At 39.4% G+C, this 20,042-nt stretch overlaps 1 protein-coding gene across 1 annotated transcript in view; it reads right to left on the reverse strand.

Annotated features, from left to right (window-relative positions):
• The window catches only part of NAA15 (N-alpha-acetyltransferase 15, NatA auxiliary subunit), an 85,590-nt gene extending 65,781 nt beyond the window's left edge, over nucleotides 1–19,809 (reverse strand). The window contains exon 1 of the mRNA XM_086704202.1: nucleotides 19,507–19,809. Within this exon, the coding sequence (XP_086560328.1) occupies nucleotides 19,507–19,560 (54 nt within the window). The 5' untranslated portion in view covers nucleotides 19,561–19,809. The remainder of the gene's footprint in view (nucleotides 1–19,506) is intronic.
• Between the last annotated feature and the right edge of the window lie 233 nt (nucleotides 19,810–20,042).

Below are 20,042 nucleotides of genomic sequence, written 5' to 3' on the forward strand. Positions count from 1 at the left end.
CCGACTGCAGTTCAGGTCATGATCTCGTAGTCCATGGGCTCAAGCCCCACTTGGGGCTCTGTACTGACAGCTCAGAACCTGGCGCCTGCTTCAGATTCTACGTCTCCCTCGCTCTCTGCCCCTCCCCCACTCACACACACTCTCTCTCAAAAATAAACATTAAAAAAAATTTAATGCAAATATATATAAAGAACCTGAGTAAGCATTCAATAAAAATATTTAAAAAGGAGCACCTAGCTGGCTCAGTCAGTGGAGCATGTGACCCTTGATCTTGGGGTTGTGGGTTCAAGCCCCATGGTGGGGGTAGAATTGACTTAAAAAAAAAAATTGGGGCTGGGGGCACCTGGGTGGCTCAGTAAGTTAAGCATCTGACTTGATTTCACCTCAGGTCACGATCTCATGGTTCCTGGGATCAAGCCCCTGCATCTGCTGCCAGCGCAGAGTCTGCCTGTGATCCACTCTCCCTCTCTCTCTCTGCCCCTCCTCCACTTGCTCGCATTCTCTCTCTCTCTCAAAACAAATAAACTTAAAAAACAGATTTTCTTTTAAAGTTAAATAAAGCACTATATCAGTTACAGCTTACAATATTTAGACCCAACCCAGCTTCACTGAATGCAGAGAAATATGAAAGCAGAAACTGAATTAAACTATTTAATCAAGGGGATCAAAGGGTCTTTCTGAGATGATGGAAATGTTCTACATCTTGAAAGGGGCTTGGGTTTCAAGGGTATATGCATTTGTCAAAATGAGCAGAAAAGTACCCTCAAGACACCTAAAAGAACAGTACACTCAAGACCTGGGCATTTTACTGCAAATTATATTTTAATTAAAAAAAAAACTTTTTTAGGGGTGCCTGGGTGGCTCAGTCGGTTAAGAGTCTGACTTCAGCTCAGGTCATGATCTCCTGGTTCGTGAGTTCGAGCCCCACATTGGGCTCTATGCTGACAGCTCAGAGCCTGGAACCTGCTTCAGATTCTAGGTCTCCCTCTCTCTCTCTGCCCCTCCCCTGCTCACCATCTGTCTGTCTGTCTGTCTCTCTCTCTCTCTCAAAAATAAACATTAAAAAAATTAAAAAGAAAATATTTTTAAAAAAAATTTTAAAGGAAACGCAGAATCTCTACTTTTATCCTCCATTTCCTAAAATTATTTTATTTTATTTTTTTATTATTTTTAAAAAAAAAAATTTTTTTTTCAACGTTTATTTATTTTTGGGACAGAGAGAGACAGAGCATGAACGGGGGAGGGGCAGAGAGAGAGGGAGACACAGAATCGGAAACAGGCTCCAGGCTCTGAGCCATCAGCCCAGAGCCTGACGCGGGGCTCGAACTCCCGGACCGCGAGATCGTGACCTGGCTGAAGTTGGACGCTTAACCGACTGCGCCACCCAGGCGCCCCTCCTAAAATTATTTTAGTTGGAACTTCAATTTGTAGACAATATGTCGTCCTTTATATATCATATAATTTCTGGACAACTACAACAACCATGAAAACAAATTCTAAGGATAACCTTTCTCCTCCTAGTTTTATACTATTTTTTTAAAAATGTTTCTCTTACTTATACAAAAAACAAAAACAAGATCCACTGAGATAAGACTCAACAAGTCAAGGCTATTTTATAGTCTCTTAGTTGGAAGAGACCTTAAACATCATCTGGTGTGAATGGTCACACAGCTCATGTCTACTGCCAGCTCACTCTTTATTAAAATGTTTTTAGATATACCAAGGCAAACACTAGCTCCTTCTAACTTCTGTTTATTCATTTTAGGTCTGTAAGAATTCAGTTTTCCCTTTCAAGCTAAACATCTTTGTTCTTTTAGCTGTTCCTTACCTGGAAGTTTTAAGTACTTTAACAATCAGGGCCACTCTGTGAGGTTGATAAAATACCATTTCCATACTTATATATTTTTTCAAAACCAGCAAAATTTCAAATACAAAAATTGGATAATTTAAATGAGGTTGCTAAATTTTATTTTTTCTCAGTAAACCATTTTTAAAAATCTGTCTCTAATATTTCACCAAACAAAAGGTATTTCAGTATTTTAAAAGTAACAAGTACATAGTCTCAAAATAAAACAAAGAAAGGTCTGTGGGAATTTTATACCAATATTCTTATGGCATATCAACCTGAGAGAGTCACTGGTCCGTATCTTTTGGACCCAGAATTTAAATTAGATATGGTCTTACTAGCAGAATTCAATGTGACCATCACCATCTGCTTTCTGGACACTACACCACTGTTAATGCACTGTAAAATGTGTTTTTATCTTTTTTTTTTTTTGAGCATTAAATGATGTCACTTGAGGAAAAAAAAAGTTGAAGGAAGACTAAGGATTCCTGCTTAATATGAGGACCTCTGATAAAGAAATGCTATAAGCTATGAACTCTAATGCTAAGGATAGAAAAAAATTTAATAAAACTTAAGATATACATGCACATATATATATGATAATCAGTTATATAATAGAACCTTGTAATTACTTCAATGATAAATACTCCCAGAAGAGTTTGAAAAAAACAATGGAGTGGCTATGAGAACACAGAAACAAATATAACCAATTATTCAATTATAAAACACAAGTTGCAAATTTTTTTAAAGCACCATTACCAAGCATAGCACATAAAACCAAAAATTAACTCTTTATAGAATGTCTGCTCCCTAATTTCTAAACATTCCAAAAATCCTCATAAAAACCATACAGGCGAACAAACAGCAAACAAAATCACCCAAAGCCAGCACTATAAGATGAAACAACTAAAAAATTCCAATTTACATATAAGTGCATAAACATCCGATACAAGAAGTTCCAATGGGAACTGTCCAAAAGATTAATACCACAGGGTCTAAGTGGTGACTGAATATCTGTAATATTAACTAGGATTCACCCTCGGAAGGTGGCCCCATCCTGAAGGGAAGTATTTAGAGACATGACGGATGAAGAGCAATGGCTACTGGGAGTCAAAAGAAGAGACTTAAGAGAGTCTGTTAAGACCATCTCTTTGACTATGGTGTTGGGAAAAATGCAGAGCAACATGCAAAAGCTTCTGCACAGCAAAGGAAACTCAACAAAACTAAAAGGCAAACTACTGAGTGGGAGAAGATATTTGGAAATGACATAATCCGATAAAGGGTTAGTACTTATCTAAAGAACTTACAAAATATATAAAGAACTTACAAAACTCAACACCCAAAACACAAATAATCCAATTAAAAAATGAGCAGAAGACATGAACAGACATTTTTCCAAAGAAGATATACATATGGCCAGCAGACACATAAAAAGATGCTCATCATCACTTACCATCAGGGAAATGCAAATCAAAACTACAATGAGGTATCACCTTACAACAGTCAGATCAACTAAAACCAACAACACAACACAAGAAACAACAGGTGTTGGCAAGGATGTGGAGAAAGGGAAACCCTTTTGCACTTACGGTAGGAATGCAAACTGGTACAGCCACTGTGGAACACAATCTGGAGCTTCCTCAAAAAGTTAAAAATAGGGGTGGCCTGGCTAGCTCAGTTGGTAAAGCATGCGACTCTTGATCTCAGGGTTGTGGGGTCGAGCCCCACACTGGGTATAAAATTATTTAAAAATAAAATCTTAAAAAAAAAAAAAGTTACAAATAGAATTACCTTACAACCCAGCAATTGCACTACTAGGTATTTATCCAAAGAATACAAAAATACTAATTCAAAGGGATACATGCACCCTGATGCAGTGTATCTATGATAGCCAAATTATGGAAACAGCCCAAGTGCCCATCAATTGATGAGTGGATAAAGGATATGTGATATATACACACAATGGGATATTTGCTCAGCCATAAAAAAGAATCAATCTTGCCATTTGCAATGACATGGATGGAGCTAGAGAGGTTTTTTGTTTTTGTTTTGTTTTGTTTTTGAGAGAGAAGCAGGGGGCACAAGTAAGCAAGTGGCAGAGAGAGAGAGAAGGAGAATCCCACGGGGGGGCAGAGACAGAGAAGGAGGGCTCATACTAACCCAAAGCCAGGCACAAGCTCACCTGAAGCAGGGCTCGAACTCACAAACTGTGAGATCATGACCGGAGCTGAAGTCAGTCAGCCTACTGACTGAGCCATCCTGAGCCATCCAGGAGCCCCTGAGAGCTAGCTAGAGAGTATTATTATGCTAAGCAAAAAAAGTCAGTAAGAAAAAGACAAATACTATATGATTTCACTCATATGTGGACTTTAGGAAACAAAACAGAGGGGAAAAAGAGAAGAGAGAGGCAAACCAAGAAACAGAATCTTAACTATAGAGAACAAACCGATGGCTATCAGAAGGAAGGTGAGTAGGGAGATGGGATAAACAGCTGGTGGGGATTAAGGAGTGCACTTGCTGTGATGAGCACTGACTGGGTGATATATCCAAGTGTTGAATCATTATACTGTACAACCAAAACTAATTTACATTTAAAATTTTTTTTTTTAATGTTTAACTTTCAGAGACAGAGAGAGACAGAACATGAGTGGGAGAGGAGCAGAGAGAGAGGTACACACAGAATCCCAAGCAGGCTCCTGGCTCTGAGCTGTCAGCACAGAGCCCGACACGGCGCTCGAACCCACGAACCATGAGATCATGACCTGAGCCGAAGTCGGACACCTAACCAACTGAGCCACCCAGGCGCCTCTTACATTGTATTTTAACTAACAGGAATTTAAATAAAAACTTAAAAAACAAAAAAGACCAAAGTAGCAGTTTAAGCAAGGCATGGCTTTCAAGGAGAAGGAGCCACCTTAGAAGGAATTGACATTTGAAGGTTTGATAGAGAAAGAAGCCACTGAAGATGAGGACCCTACTAAAATATTGATAGAACTGGAAAGGGCAGGGGAGAGACATATTTATTTAAAAAACAATTCACTGTAGCAACAAGAGGGTGCTCTCTTGAACTAAGAGATTGAGAAGTCACACAAACCTCACTCCAAAAGTAAAACTATGTATACTATTATTGGCCTAGTAAAATCCATCACAAATAACCTGAACAGAAAAAAGAACCCAGCACTTATACCAAGTTACGTATACAGAATAAAAAAAGTAAAAAACCCTGTGGCAGATGAAAACACACCAAAAAGCCTAGTGATTAAAAAAAAGGAAACATGTAATATAAGATTCCATGGCAAATTAAAAATAAATAATACTGTACATCTTACAGCATAATTAAATATGCCAGATGAAAATATAAAAGAACACCTCAAATCAGATGTTCAAATTTTTAAATAATGGACAAACAGGAAAATATAAAACAGGTACAGACTGATCTAAAGAAACAGGAAAAACACAACCACATCTCAGAAATGAAGACTAAACTTCAAGATATATGATCTAGGGGTACCTGGGTGGCTCAGTCGGTTAAGTGTCTGACTAGCTCAAGTCATGATCTCGCAGTTCTTGAGTCTGAACCCCACATCGGTCCCGTTGCTGTCAGCCTGTCAGCACAGAACCTACTTCGAATACTCTGGCCTTCTCTCTCTGCCCCTCTCTTGCTTGTGCTCTCCCAACCTGAAACCATGTACCAGGGAAAATATATCCAGAAGAGTCAACACAGGGACATAATCCAAGTAAAATGATTCAATTTTACAGATAAAGAAAAACCACTCAGATCTCTAAAAAGAAAGGCTAAATCATCTACAAAGAAATTATGGTGGTACCAGCAACATATAAGTAAGATAAGAGCAGGGTGATATTTTCAAAAAACCAAAGATGATGTGTGCCAAAGAATTTAAATCCAGCCAAACTGCCCTTCAAATATCAAGGCTAGAGAAAAAGTTTAACCATGTAAGAACTTAAGAGATTTCCACAAGCACTGCTCAGGAATTTCTAGTGTATATAATTTCTAGTGTATATAAGCTTCATCCAATCAATAGATGATTGAGAAAACTTCAACTAAAGGTCTGCTGGTGAATATAAACTATATTTAATCATATAACTAAATCTAAAACAAAGGTATTGATGAGGGTGAAAGAACAGTACATAAAATGACATACTCTCACCAAGCAAAAATAACTTTAAAATGTCAAAGGAAAAAGAGACATGAAAAAAAACAGTAAAGTAGAATAAGCTCATTCACTGTCTCACACATAATAAGACTCAACGGATTCATTTTTTTTCAAGTCCTATTACTTTTTTTTTTTTTAAGATTTTACTTTTAAGTCATCTCTACACCCAACGTGGGGCTTGAACTTACAACCCTGAGATCAAGAATCACACACTTTACTGAATTAGCCAGCTAGACTCCCCTCAATGGATTTAATTTAAAGCTAACAAAACAGGGGCTCCTGGGTGGCTCAGTGGGTTGGGCATCCAACTTTGGCTCAGGTCATGATCTCACAGTTTGAGAGTTTGAGCCCCACATCGGGCTTGCTGCTGTCAGTGTAGAGCCTGCTTTAAATCTCTCTGTCCCTCCCCTGCTCATGCTCGCTCTCTCAAAAATACATAAACATTAAAAAAAAATAATGAAAATAAAAATAAAGCTAACAAATCAAATAGTAGAAGCCTAATAAGTAAGACAAAAAGAAAAAAGAGGACAAGGGGAATCTTCAAAGGTATAAATATAAAGTTAACTGACCAGAACAAAAATATAAAACTTCCTAAATACCAAAAAAATATACAAAATAAAAACATCAAACAGTTTATAAGACACATGATAAGGACAACATAAAACAAAGATGAAATAAATGAAAAAACAGAAGTTCTTAATAGACTAAACCTACAACAAAGCAAGTACTAATTCACATGTTTTACTGTCTGCCAGGTACTTTTATATGTATCTCACTACCTGACCAGTGAGGTATGTCAGAAAAGTACTGTTCTATCTTTTTACTCAGATTTGCAAACTGAGTCTTAAAAAGGGTAAGGGATAAAACAGAGCCAGGATTCAAACCCAGAATCTTTCTATTGTTTTTTCCACACCAGGCTCCCTCCACTGAATATCAAAATTGTTTCAAAACACAAATTGAAGGGGCGCCTGGGTGGCTCAGTCTGTTGAGCATCCCACTTTGGCTCAAGTCACAGGTTCGAGCCCTGTGTTGGGCTCTGTGCTGACAGCTCAGAGCCTGGAGCCTGTTTCAGATTCTGTGTCTCCCTCTCTCTCTGCCCCTTCCTGCTCATGCTGTCCCCCCTCTCTCTCAAAAATAAACATTTTTAAAAAATTTTAAAAACACACACAAGTTGAAAAAATGTGTAATATTTTATTTCCTGTTTTTAAAATATTGGGATATTTTAAAATCCCTGGGTGCCTCGGTTGAGCTTCTGACTTCAGCTCAGGTCATGATTTTGCAGTTCCCAAGTTCAAGCCCCACACAGAGGTCTGCTGACATCTTCAGAGCCTGGAGCCTGCTTTGGATTCTGTCTCCCTCTCTACCTGCCCCTCCCTCGCTCAAGCTTTTTCTCTCTCTCTCAAAAATAAATAAACATAGGGGCGCCTGGGTGGCTCAGTCGGCTAAGCGTCCGACCTCAGCCCAGGTCACGATCTCACAGTTCCTGAGTTCAAGCCCCAAGTCAGGCTCTGTGCTGTCAGTTCGGAGCCTGGAGGCTGCTTTGGATTCTGTGTCTCCCTCTCTCTCTGCCCCTCCCCCCCTCAAAAAATGAACAAACTTTAAAAAAATTTTTGAATAAACATAAAGAAATTTTAATAAATAAAATATCGTCTCCCCCAAAAAATCTTGAAAATGAATTAGCCTGGGGTGCCTGGTTGGTTCAGTCAGTTAAGCATACGACTCTTGATTTCAACTCAGGTCACAATCTCACGGTTAGTGAGACGGAACCCCTCATCCAGCTGGGCGCTGACAGCAGAACCTGCTTGGGATTCTCCCTCTCTCTCCCTCTGCCCCTCCCCCACTCATGCTTGCAAGCTCACTCTCTCCAATTAAATAAATACAGCAAAACCTTGGATTAAGAGTAACTTGTTCTGCGAGTGTTCTGCAAGACGAGCAAACATTTCTAATAAATTTTAACTTGATAAATGAGCGATGTCTTGCAATACAAGTACGTGATGCCAAATGTCACATGATCACAACTGAACCAACAGTCCCCTCCCTCCCTCTCCCTTTCATTGCAGGATTGTGGGTGATCGTCTCCCATGCTTGGATACTTGGTCTCAGGCCAAGATGTTCAGCAGAAATCAATGATTTTTCAGAATGTTGGAAGGTGCCCACAACAGGCACTAGTGTAGTTTTTGTCACTTCAAAGCACCTACGGACAGTCCTTTGCTTTCCCATAAAAGAATAAGCTTGGGAGTGCTTTGCTTCATTCTAGGTCAGGCTGTCGGCAGATATAGACCCTTTCCTCTGGTGCCTTATTGCCAGTTACATTAAACACAGTATAACAGTATATGACAAGAGTTTATTAAAACTATACCGTAGTCAACATGTGTGCAAGCATATACAATGGCCCCCATGCAGAAAAAGATTCCACTGACCCAAGAGATAGCAGTGATTCCATTAGTGATGGCAGTGAAAGATGTCCTACACAACAGTCCTCCTGTTTCGTGTCTCCCTCACACTAGTTACATAGGTTTTCAAAGGTTAAGTGCAGGTTAATTTATTTTTCTTTGTATTTTGCATTTTATTATTTACAGTATTATATTACAGTATTGTATTTATATTATAGTATTGTAATAATTTTTATAGGAATATTTTGGGGTTGTGGAACAAATCATCTAAGTTTCCATTATTTCTTATGGGGAAATGTTACATAGGTTTTCAAAGGTTAAGTGCAGGTTAATTTATTTTTCTTTGTATTTTGCATTTTATTATTTACAGTATTATATTACAGTATTGTAATAATTTTTATAGGAATATTTTGGGGTTGTGGAACAAATCATCTAAGTTTCCATTATTTCTTATGGGGAAATGCACTTTGATATGCAAGTGCTTTTGGATTACAAGCATGCTTCCGGAATAATTTATGCTTGCAAACCAAGGTTTTACTGTAAACACTTTTTAAAAATAAAATGAATTAGCCTGAAACTTTTGATAATCTGGAACAAAGCTTCTCCTTAACAAAGAAAATACTGAAGTAAGTTTGTCTTCTTAGTGGCAACTAAGAAGGCAAAGAATGTGACACTAGCTCAGATACTAAATGCAAGAAGTTCTTGCTTATTAGTAAACAGTCACATGCCAGAGGGAAAGAAGTTACCCAAACTTAGGCTGTGTGATCACTGTAGCACTAGGTTAGACAATGTATACAGTCAGTTCTGCTGTAATGCTTGCTATGAAAATACATATTTGTTACAACATGATTTTTTTTTTAATTTTTTTTTTTTTAAAGTTTATTTATTTTTGGGACAGAGAGAGACAGAGCATGAACGGGGGAGGGGCAGAGAGAGAGGGAGACACAGAATCGGAAACAGGCTCCAGGCTCTGAGCCATCAGCCCAGAGCCCGATGCGGGGCTCGAACTCACGGACTGCGAGATCATGACCTGGCTGAAGTCGGACGCTTAACCGACTGCGCCACCCAGGCGCCCCTGTTACAACATGATTAACATATTAAGGAATATTTTGAACATACTACATTTCAAATTTCATGACTGTTTCGGTGGGATTTTGTCTACCAGGAGTACTAGGTGAACAAAGAAAACTGCACCCAGCTGAAATAAGCCACACAGGCATGTACAGGACAGACATATACCTTAAACATCTGCCAGCTACAACAGTTCTGGCTGTTATGCACACACATCCGTATCTGGTATTACAACTTTCCCTCAGACTGCAGACAACTATTCTTCCATTACTTCAAAATAATTCATTAGCTGCAATCCTTCTTTTTAACATTTTTTTAAGTTTATTGTTTGAGAGCGAGTCGGGGGGGGGGGGAGAGAGAGAGAGAAGGAGAAGAGAGAGAGAATCCCAAGCAGGCTATACACTCACAGTGCTGGCTTGAACTCACGAACCTCGACATCATGACCTGAGCCAAAACCAAAAGGAAGCTTAACTGACTGAGCTACCCAGGCACCTCTGCAATCCTGACACTTCCCAAAAAACAAGCTTCTGGTCTTTTCCAAGACAAAGGGCAGCAATTACTCTATATTATTTATGTATTTGTTAACTATTTAACATACTAAAATTGTGCTATCATTTAAATTCAGTTCTATTTGCTTTTTTCACTAATGAAAAAAAGTTTTTAAGTTTATTATTCATTTTTGAGAGAGAGAGGAGGGGCAGAGAGAGAGAGAGAGGCAGAGCCTAACACGGAGCTCAATCTCACAGATCTCACAAACCGTGAGATCAAGACCTGAGCTGAAACCAAGAGTTGGACGCCCAACCAACTGAGCCCCCAGACACTCCTTCACTAATGAAATTTTCGACTGTTGTGCTAACCTCATTTCCCATAAGCCCTGTGGTTTTTATTGCATGATTTTGCATAGTGCAGTGACTTTTAGGAACCCATTTGTCCTGATACAGCACAAATAACTGTATATAAAGCAATTGAAATCTACTTTTAACAATGTTATTATAAGTATTGTCTATACTTAACTACAATTTCCTCAAAGGAGAGATGCAACATTTGTATCAACTAATGTGTAAGAAAAGCCTAGTATAAAATGTGGCTCAAAATAGATATTCAATAGGGGCCCCTGGGTAGTTCAGTTGGTTGAGTGTCCAACTCTTGATTTCAGCTCAGGTCATGGTCCCAGGGTCCATGGGATCCTGTAGTGGGATCAAGTCCGCTGCAGTCTGTGCTGAGCATAGGGCCTGCTTGGGATTCTCTCTCTCCCTCTGCCCCTCTCCCCCCCTGCTCATGCCTGCACTTGCTCTTGCGGGCTCGCTCTCTCTCTAAAATTAAAAAAAATTCAATAATGCTAGTTTACTTCATTTCCCCTCTTGAAGATTCTAACTCTGTTCCAAAGCACTGATAATCAAAGACAATCTTGTAATCTCCAATGAGATCTCTCTGAAAAAGAGTACCATATTAAGTGGAAGCCATTATAATAAGGAAAAAAAAATTTTTTTAACTGGACCAACCAACCTTAAAAGCTTTTTCCTAGGTCTATACTTTCAAAGCAAACTTTCATTTCTCCTTCTATATACAAGATCTAGATAAAACAACTCTTACAGATGACACACAAGAATGTCTAAATAATCTCCTACATGATGAAATCAAATGGAATCTTCTTCTTCTTTTTTTTTTTTTAAGTTTATTTTGAGAGAGCAGGGAGGGACAAAGAAAGGGGGAGAGAGAGAATCCCAAGCAGGCTTCCACCAACAGCCTGCAGTCCTGCAGGGAGTCCTGCAGGGCCCCACGAACCGAACCGTGAGATTATGACTGGAGCCAAAGAATTGGATGCTCTACCTACTGAGCCACCCAGGCGCCCCTCAAATGGAATCTTTATAAATATCACTGGCTAGGGGCCCCTGGCTGGCTCAGTGGGTAGAGCATGTGACTCTTGATCTCAGGGTCGTTGAGTTCAAGCTCCAAGTTGGACCTAGAGCTTACTTTAAAAAAATAAAAAAATAAAAAATCACTGGCTTGAAATAAAATTATGATGTTACAATTTCCCCAGTGGGCTTTGGTAGAAATTTCAAATTATCTCAAATGAAAATGTGTTCCTATTATATAAAGCAAGGAAATTTTCAGTGAAATACAGCATAACAGGTAACAAAAACATTAACCTCTCCATCACTTATTTCTACACTACAATTTTTATTTTACTTTAAATAGCCCAAAAAGATTGCCTTTATTAAATTAAAATCTTGAGGAATTATTTTAATTCCAAATTAAGTAGTAAACAGTGTAATTCCTATCTTACCTAAGGGGAGAAAAACATATGCAACAAGTTAAACTAGTTTTTTGAAACCAGTTTTTTGAAAGTTACAACTTCAATAAAAGTTTGTACAGTATGCATTGTAAAACAGCTTAGGAGTTAGGTGTAAAGCTGACATTCCAGGGAAATTCTCAAAAGACTTCAATCACAACATAAAATTCCCTCCTCTCCAAACCCTAGTATTTATATTCAAAACATCACTCTTTTAAACCTCTTCAGTTGCTTTTCTTACCATCAGTGCTGGCAACTGACATTTTTTTCAGAACTATTTTTCACTAAGAATCTTAAATTTTTCTCTCTATAAATAGACAACAAAGTTGTATTTACATGTGAATATTGATGGTTGCCTAGGCTCAATGATTACTTATGTGGCTTGCTCTGCCATACCAGCTTCCCAGCATACCTTTCCAATTCCAAAAATTCAACCTGATCTTTTACATTTTCTGAAAAACACAAAGCAACTCTAAAACTCTAAACTACAAAATTTTTCCTTCTAACATTTTATATCCCTGTTTTATAATATCATATGCACTGGTCCTCACCCCCAAATCTGTGTTGGGATCAGTTGTAGAGTTTTATGAAACTACAGATGACTGAGCCTTACTATCTGATTCAGCAGCCTCCTCACGACAAACATCCTCATTTAATCCAGATGCCATTTTTCCTCCAATGCTAAAACAACCAAAAGAAAAACAATAAAATTTCCTCTTATTATGTTTCTGTGACTGGAGAAAGGACATGTAAACAAACTAATAGTATGATTCATTCGTAAATGAAACTTCTAAGGTCTTACCGGGTAATACAGGTTCTGCCTGATATCCTACCATTACCTCATGTAACAATGTATTCTACAATGCCAGGCCCAGTAACTCCCTTTCTCAAAAACCTTTATGTAAGAACACAAACCAAAAAGGTTTATCTCTTGTCACTGTTTTAACATTCATTTTGTGCAACAAATACTAATTCAATATCTACTTTGGTACATTACTCAAACAAATGGGGGTATGGTAATTAACAGAAAAAAGTCCCTATCAACATAGAACTACATTTTAATTACAGAAGACATATGACAGGGATACCTGGGTGGCTCAACTGGTTAAGTGTCTAACTCTTGATTTCGGCTCAGATCATGATCTCAGTTTGTGAGTTCAAGCCCTGCGTCGGGCTCTGCACTGACAGGGTGAAGCCTGCTTGGGGTTATCTCTCTCTACCCCTCCCCACTCTCTCAAAATACATAAATAAACATTAAAAAAAAAAAAAGACATGCTAAAACAAATTACCTGCACGTATGCCTAGGTGAGAAAGTGATATAGACAGAAGGAAGAAAATAAGATTGAGTTGAGAAGGACTTCTGGGTAAGGAAGGCCTCTATACAACATTTAGAGAACATCTGAACAGAATTCTAAGAGAAGAATTGTGCCATGCAGGTATATAGGAAAGAAAATTCTGAACAAACAGTCCTTTGCATATGATCCCTTATATAACCTAGCTTTTTATGTCCAAAAAACACTTTTATGAACAAAGAAGATATGTTTGAATCAATGCTCTGTGAGAACTACATTGTCAGAAGCACAAGTATTAAAGGAAATAATGCACACTAAACAAAGAGATCCCTACAGCTAAAACAGGTTGGCCAGTAGTTCTCCAGTCCTCCAACCACACAGGGCACCATGTCTACCTCTGTGGAAACTGTCTTTTAACCAGTACTTCAAAGTAATAGTTGGCATAGCAATTCTACTATCATCAAATAACTCAGTTATTGTAATCCCCAGTAATGACCCAGGTCGGCAAGCCTTCCAAATACCTACAGAATCGAACATTCAATTCAGTTCCCTATTAAGCTTTTGTATGTTTTTCTGAACATGTAGAGTTGTCTACTAGCATTAAAAACTAACCTGGGGTCAATGCTTTTTTTTTTCTTTAAGTTTATTTCTTTATTTTGAAGGGGGAGGGGGCATGTGCAGGGGAGGGGCAGAGAGAGGGGGAGAGAATCCAAGCAGGCTCCACGCTGTCAGCAAGGAAGAGCCCAACTTAGGGCTCGACTTCAGGAACCTGAGCCACCAGAGGCGCCCCAATCTTTTTTTGTTTCAAACCAGAGTACTCTATTCTCCAAGTACTACAAGCACTTTAACCCACTCTCTTAACCCCCCCCCCAAAAAAATCGCTTCGAGACATTTCAGGTTTCTCACACAATAAACCATTTAAAAAAATATATGCTTTGTCAACTTAAATAAAAACATACCTTTATCTGTTTATTCATACTACATTCTATTCCAGAAAGGATTTAGGGCAGAAATATAAAGGAAAACAAAGCACTGAGTTTGCTACATTACCAAAGATTTTTTCCTAATATTTTTAGACTTTTTAAAAAGTATTTTGTGTATTTTATAAGAGCATAGTATATTTACATTATAGCAAAATTGCATTTCCTTTTCTAGTACACTTTCAAGGGGAAATTTATTCCAGCTTAAACATCTGATTACCTACTGTGTACAAAAGAAAAAGTACTTCTTAGCAGGTAAAACTTTATTTCCATTTCTTTGTTTTTTGTTTGTTACATTCTGAACACATGCAGTACAGGCAAAAGCATATTAAAACCAATTTCAAGGTGACTGTCCACCTTCGGTTGCAAAACTAGAACTGTTAGGTAGAAAAATTAAGTCAACTGACCTTCCATGTACATATGGAAATTTACTTAACAATTCCTAATCTTAATTTTATCTGCAACTAAATCCAACCTAAGTGTCATTAAGTTATGTAAAAAGAGCACTTTTTTAAAGGCAATAAATCATATGAAATAATTTACCTACAATGTGTGGGTATCTACAATATATCTAGCCACTTACGACAATTATTACAAAACCTTTATTAACAAACTCTCTTTCCCTACACAACCCCACCCCCAACAAATAGATAAACAATAGGCAGGTAGGTATGGGTATAAAAGCCCTAAGATAACAAACAAACAGATTCTTGAATCTAACACTAAACTGTTGATCTTAATCTCAGCCCGCTTCCTTAATAAAAACCGACCCACCTTGAGAAGTTTTGAGAATAAAGAAGGACCCACAGAGTGCACTATCCAAAATGGTAACCATATACCACCACATATGGCTATTTGAACTTAAACTTAAGTTAATTACATTTAAAATTTCAGTTCCTCAATCGCACTAGCCATATTTCAAGTGTACAATAGCCACATGTGGCTAATGGCTATCATATTGGACACAGCAGATACAGAACATTTCCATCATCACAGAAAGTTCTATTGTGCAGTACAAATGGTAAGTTTTCAGTAAATCACAAATAATATCACCATGCTATACTGACTTCTCTTACCACTTTTCTACGGAAGAAAAATTCTTTCTCTAGACTTTTACCTAACAACATAAATCATTCAGGCAAAATCCAAAAATAGATTAAGGATGTACAATATTTTAAGTACCCCAAACTTAGGGTTTTTGCCCTTACAGCTCACATTAACATCTGAAGAGAGGAAAGCAGCAGCAACAGTCACCAACCTGGCCAACACTTGATTGCAAGGTATTAGGGTATATTCAATTTGTCCAAACGGGCTAAAATCCAAAAAGGTGTAGGGGCACCCAGATGGCTCAGTCAGTTGAGCCTCGGACTTCAGCTCAGATGGTGATCTCATGGTTTGTGAGTTGGAGCCCTACATCAGGCTCACTCCTGTCAGGCTGTCAGCACAGAGCCCACTTCAGATCCTGTCTCCCTCTCTCTGCCACTCCCCCACTTGCGCTAACCTAAAAATAAATATTTAAAATAATAAAATAAAAATAAAAACGTGTGAATTTCATCCCACCCTGGCAACCTCATTTTTCCTACCCTTAACCTAGATCCTACAAGAGTGGTGTAAAGATCTGGTAACACCCCCAAACTATTTAGATAAACAGCATCAAGAGGGGGCAAAGTCACAATTTTCTAACGACTTTCAAGTTTTCCAGATTGTTAATACAGTGTAGAATTACAACAACAAAAAATTCACACACACAAAAATACAAACACAGAAACACCAGTTTTTTCTGGTAAACACAAAAAACTCTTCTTTAACCTCTTACAGGGGCACCTGGGTGGCTCAGTCGGCTGAGCATCTGACTCTTGGTTTCAGCTCAGGTCATGATCTCAGGGTTCATGAGATCAAGCTCTGAGTCTGAGTCAGGCTCCACGGTGAGCACCAAGCCTGCTTGGGATTCTCTTTCTTGCTTACTCTTCCCCCCCACCCACCCCCCTTTCTGTGTGTACTCTCTAAATAAATAAATAAATTTCAAAAAAAAATAAACTAAACTCCAACATAATATAGATCCCATTAAATTCACTCCCTGACCTTTCTCCAAATTATAGACAAGACACATTTGCAGACATTGACCAACTTATGACAATTCTTTAGCAGAAAACAGTTAAGTAATATATGAAAAAAAGGGGCCAAATATGCAACAAAACTGAATTTTAGAGATCAACTAAACTAGAACAAGCCAGGCAAATCTATTACAGAAACTTTTTGCAAACTGATGTGTATAAGAAGTTTCCTTTGAAAAATTGAGGCAAAAACATACTTCATTATTTTGAAATTGAGTTTTCAAATATTTAAAAACTAACTTCATTTTCTACACAAATTTACTATGAGCAAGTATGGTAGAACTAACAAAGTAGCAGCTCAAAAACTGAATACTTGTGGAATGATTTAACAATTACCAACCTAGCAACACTTATTGCAGGCATTAGAGTATGCCCAACTTTTCAGATGGGGGTGAGGGGGAGAGGGGAGCTTAAAATCAAAAGAGCTAACACACCATAAAAACCGAGGAAGCAAAAGCAGTTTTGAAAGAGCGAATACTAACTATACTTTTGTTTAGTAATGTTTTCTTCATTCCTAATGTAATAGAATAAGGACATTATATACCCTTTTCTTTAGTAATTTTCACATTTCTTCTGCATATACCTTATCACAATAAATCCTTTAGCACTTTGATTTTAGCAATGAACTTAAAGGTTTTGCCCAACTATCCCAACCAGAAAAAAAACTAAAATGCTTAATCAAAAATTGCTGTTCTATGAATGGTTAAACTGTGGTACATCTATATCACAGAATTCTACTCAACAAAAAGGAACAGACTAGTATGGATACATCCAACAACTTGGATGAACCTCAAGGGAATTATGTTGCATTAGAAAAAAGGCTAATCCTAAAAAGTTATATATTGTATGATTCTTTTCAGTAAGTGTTCTTCAAATGACTAAACTATAGAAATAGAGAATAGAATAGTAGTGATTGCCAGAGTCTGGGGGTAGAGGGGATGGGAAGGAGGTGGAGGATGTGGTTCTAAAAGGGCAACAAGGATCCTTGTGCAGTGAACTGTTGTTCTGCATATTGACTGTAGTGGTGGTTATGTAATTACACTGTGATAACATTGCACATAACTAAATACAACACACAAATTAGTACTAGGAAACTGGAGAAATCTGAATAAGACTGGTAGAGTGTATCAATGTTACCATATTGAACTACAATTTTGTAAGACATTAGCACTGGGGAAACTGGGGAAAGGGTACAAAGGATCTCTGTGTTATTCCTTCGACTACATGTGAATCTAGTTATATCAAAATTAAAAGTTTGCTTTTTTAAAAACTGCTACCCTAACAGCTAGGATAATTTGAATATGAACTGTACATTCCACAGTATTAGGGAATGGTTGTTAACAGTATTATGATTATTCAGGGCAATGTTCTTATTCTCAAAAAAATCTTGCTGGAGCATTTAGGGATGAAATATGTCTGCAACTTACTTTGGGAAGAGAGAAAAAGCACATCTGGCAAAATGTTACACATTAAGTTTAAGTAAAGAGTTTATGACTGTTCCTTGTATTCTCTAAACTTTTCTTCTTGGGTTTTTTTCAAAAACAGGCTTGAGGAGAAAGATTTGAGACAAATTTTTATCCTAAAACTGTTACAGTCGAACCTACACACCAGTTAGTCTTTTAAAAAATGTAAAAGTAAATAGTTTTGTTAAAACTATGTTATAGTCCCATCTACACTCATTATTCGTAAAACAAAAAAAAAATGGCAATAAGGATTTCGAGGTAAAAGTTATGTGGTATTGGATATAACTTTCTGATAAATGTTTCAACAAAAATTGACTAACTCCATAAGGTATACGCATATTTTTGTAAAATCTAAAGTTAGTTCAGGACGCCTGGGTGGCTCAGTCGGTTAAACATCCAACTTCAGCTCAGGTCATGATCTCACAGTTTGTGAGTTCAAGCCCCATATCGGGCTCTGTGATGACAGCTCAGAGCCTGGAGCCTGCCTGCTTTGGATTCTATGTCTCCCTCTCTCACTGCCCTGCCCCTCCCCCGCTCACGCTGTGTGTGTGTGTGTGTGTGTGTGTGTGTGTGTGTGTGTCTCAAAAAAAAATCATTAAAAAAAATAAAATAAAAGATCAAAGTTAGTTCAACATGGATTACTCCTATTTCTAGAAAACTAGATCCCCAGAGTTCTATTTTTCAAACAAGTGATGTAAACTGAAATTGCAGGGAAAAAAAGCTAACACCTTCATGCACACTGTTTTAAATTTTGCAAACAGTTAATCCTTTCACAAACAAAAGTCTGCATGAAGGGGCAACCCACACACTACATGCCAAACAAAAAATGTGCCACAATGTATTAATTATAGCGCCAAGGCTACAAGATATATTTTACAATGTAAACAGTCCTTCCAAACATAACTGCATTTTAAAGGTATCAAAAAAAGAAACTGCACACATTTGAAATATAGAGAATAAGTGAATTCGAACTACCGTCAAAAAGATCCATCTCAAAAGCTCTTATGTTGTCTTTGCTAAAATTTTGCATCAGTGTTAATACACTTCAGTCCCTAAAAAAAGCCGCGTCTAGAACATCTGAACTAAAAAGTGCATAAACTTTTCACTTCCAGCTGGACCGCCCCCTCGCAATGGGCCCCACCTCCCGAGTAGGGTACGGGGTGGGGCTGTTTCCCGCTCGGAAACTAAGAAATGCCCCTTCCCAGCTCCATCCAGAAAGGAGGGAAAAAGAGAGGCCGAGAATCTGCAAACTCAAGTATGAAACTGACTACAAGAAGGGAGTCGTTTAGAAAGCTTCCTTTCCTTTGCTGAACCTCTTCCTTCCCACCTTCCAGGTCATTCAGTGACCCCGGGCCGGGCGGGGACAAGTGAATATCAAGAGAGGAAGAGGGAGGGACGGACCATGGAGAGAGAGCCGCGCTTGGGCAATGAATGAGCTGTGCCGCATCCGCACCACCTGTTCCTTCCAAGGGAGCCACCCTGATCTGCCGGCAGCGTTCCCGCACCACCACCCCCCCCCCCCCCGCCCCGGCCGCGACTCCTGCCTGTGTTGCCCGCTTCCCTGCTAAAGACCGGGCCTGTCCTCCCTTCACTTGGGGCGAGTGAAAACCTTCAGTCTAGAAGCAAGGAGAACAGGGCCTAGTCCGGAACCACAGCCTCCGAAGCGTGGAAACAGGAGGAGGAAGCCCTTGGCCGGGGGCGCGCGAGGTGAAGTGCGAACCACAGGGAAGGGACGAGGGGGTCCCTTCGGCTTGACTACGAGTACGAAGGCGGAGTTCCTGGCGGAGGTGGCTCAGTGCCCGCCGGGCCGAGGTTAGGGGTGACAGGCCCGTGTACCGGCTAAATCCTCCCCACTGCTTGCCCGGAGTCCCACACTTACCAAAATCCGCTTGAAGAGCGCGTTCTCCTTGGGCGGGAGGCTCACGGCCGGCATCGTTCCGGCTCCTCCCGCTGCTCCCGCCACCGCCCGGCTCGGTCAGTCTGTTTGTCCGACCGCCGCCGCCGCCGTCCCTTGGCTGCTTCAGCCTTAACTGCCCTGATCCACCGCCGCCACCAGGCCTCGAATGTCACCGCGTCGCCCAACCCGACACCCCCTTCCCCTCGTTGTCTTTTTTTCCTTTCTCACTTAATGCTGCCGCCGCCTGCCCCCCCCCCCCCACGGGTCTCCGTCGGCGGTTCACGTGGTAACTGAACAGACCGACAGAGGTAGCCAAAATGGCGGACGCGGAGGGCTTTCCCACCCGGGTCACATCTCCTAGCACGCAGGCGCGATGACCTCCTTTCCCCACCTCCTCTGTCCTAGAGATTGCTGGGAAACCTGGCGGCCGGTCGGTGGGCGGAGGCCGCGAGGGTCGCGGCAGGTCCCGCCCATCCCTTCCCTCAGAATGTCTGGGAGGCGCAGAGGGCTGGTTGGCT

This window comes from Puma concolor, chromosome B1 (assembly GCF_028749965.1).
Source record: "Puma concolor isolate L17-30 chromosome B1, mPumCon1.1.hap2, whole genome shotgun sequence".
Taxonomy (NCBI): Eukaryota; Metazoa; Chordata; class Mammalia; order Carnivora; family Felidae; genus Puma; species Puma concolor.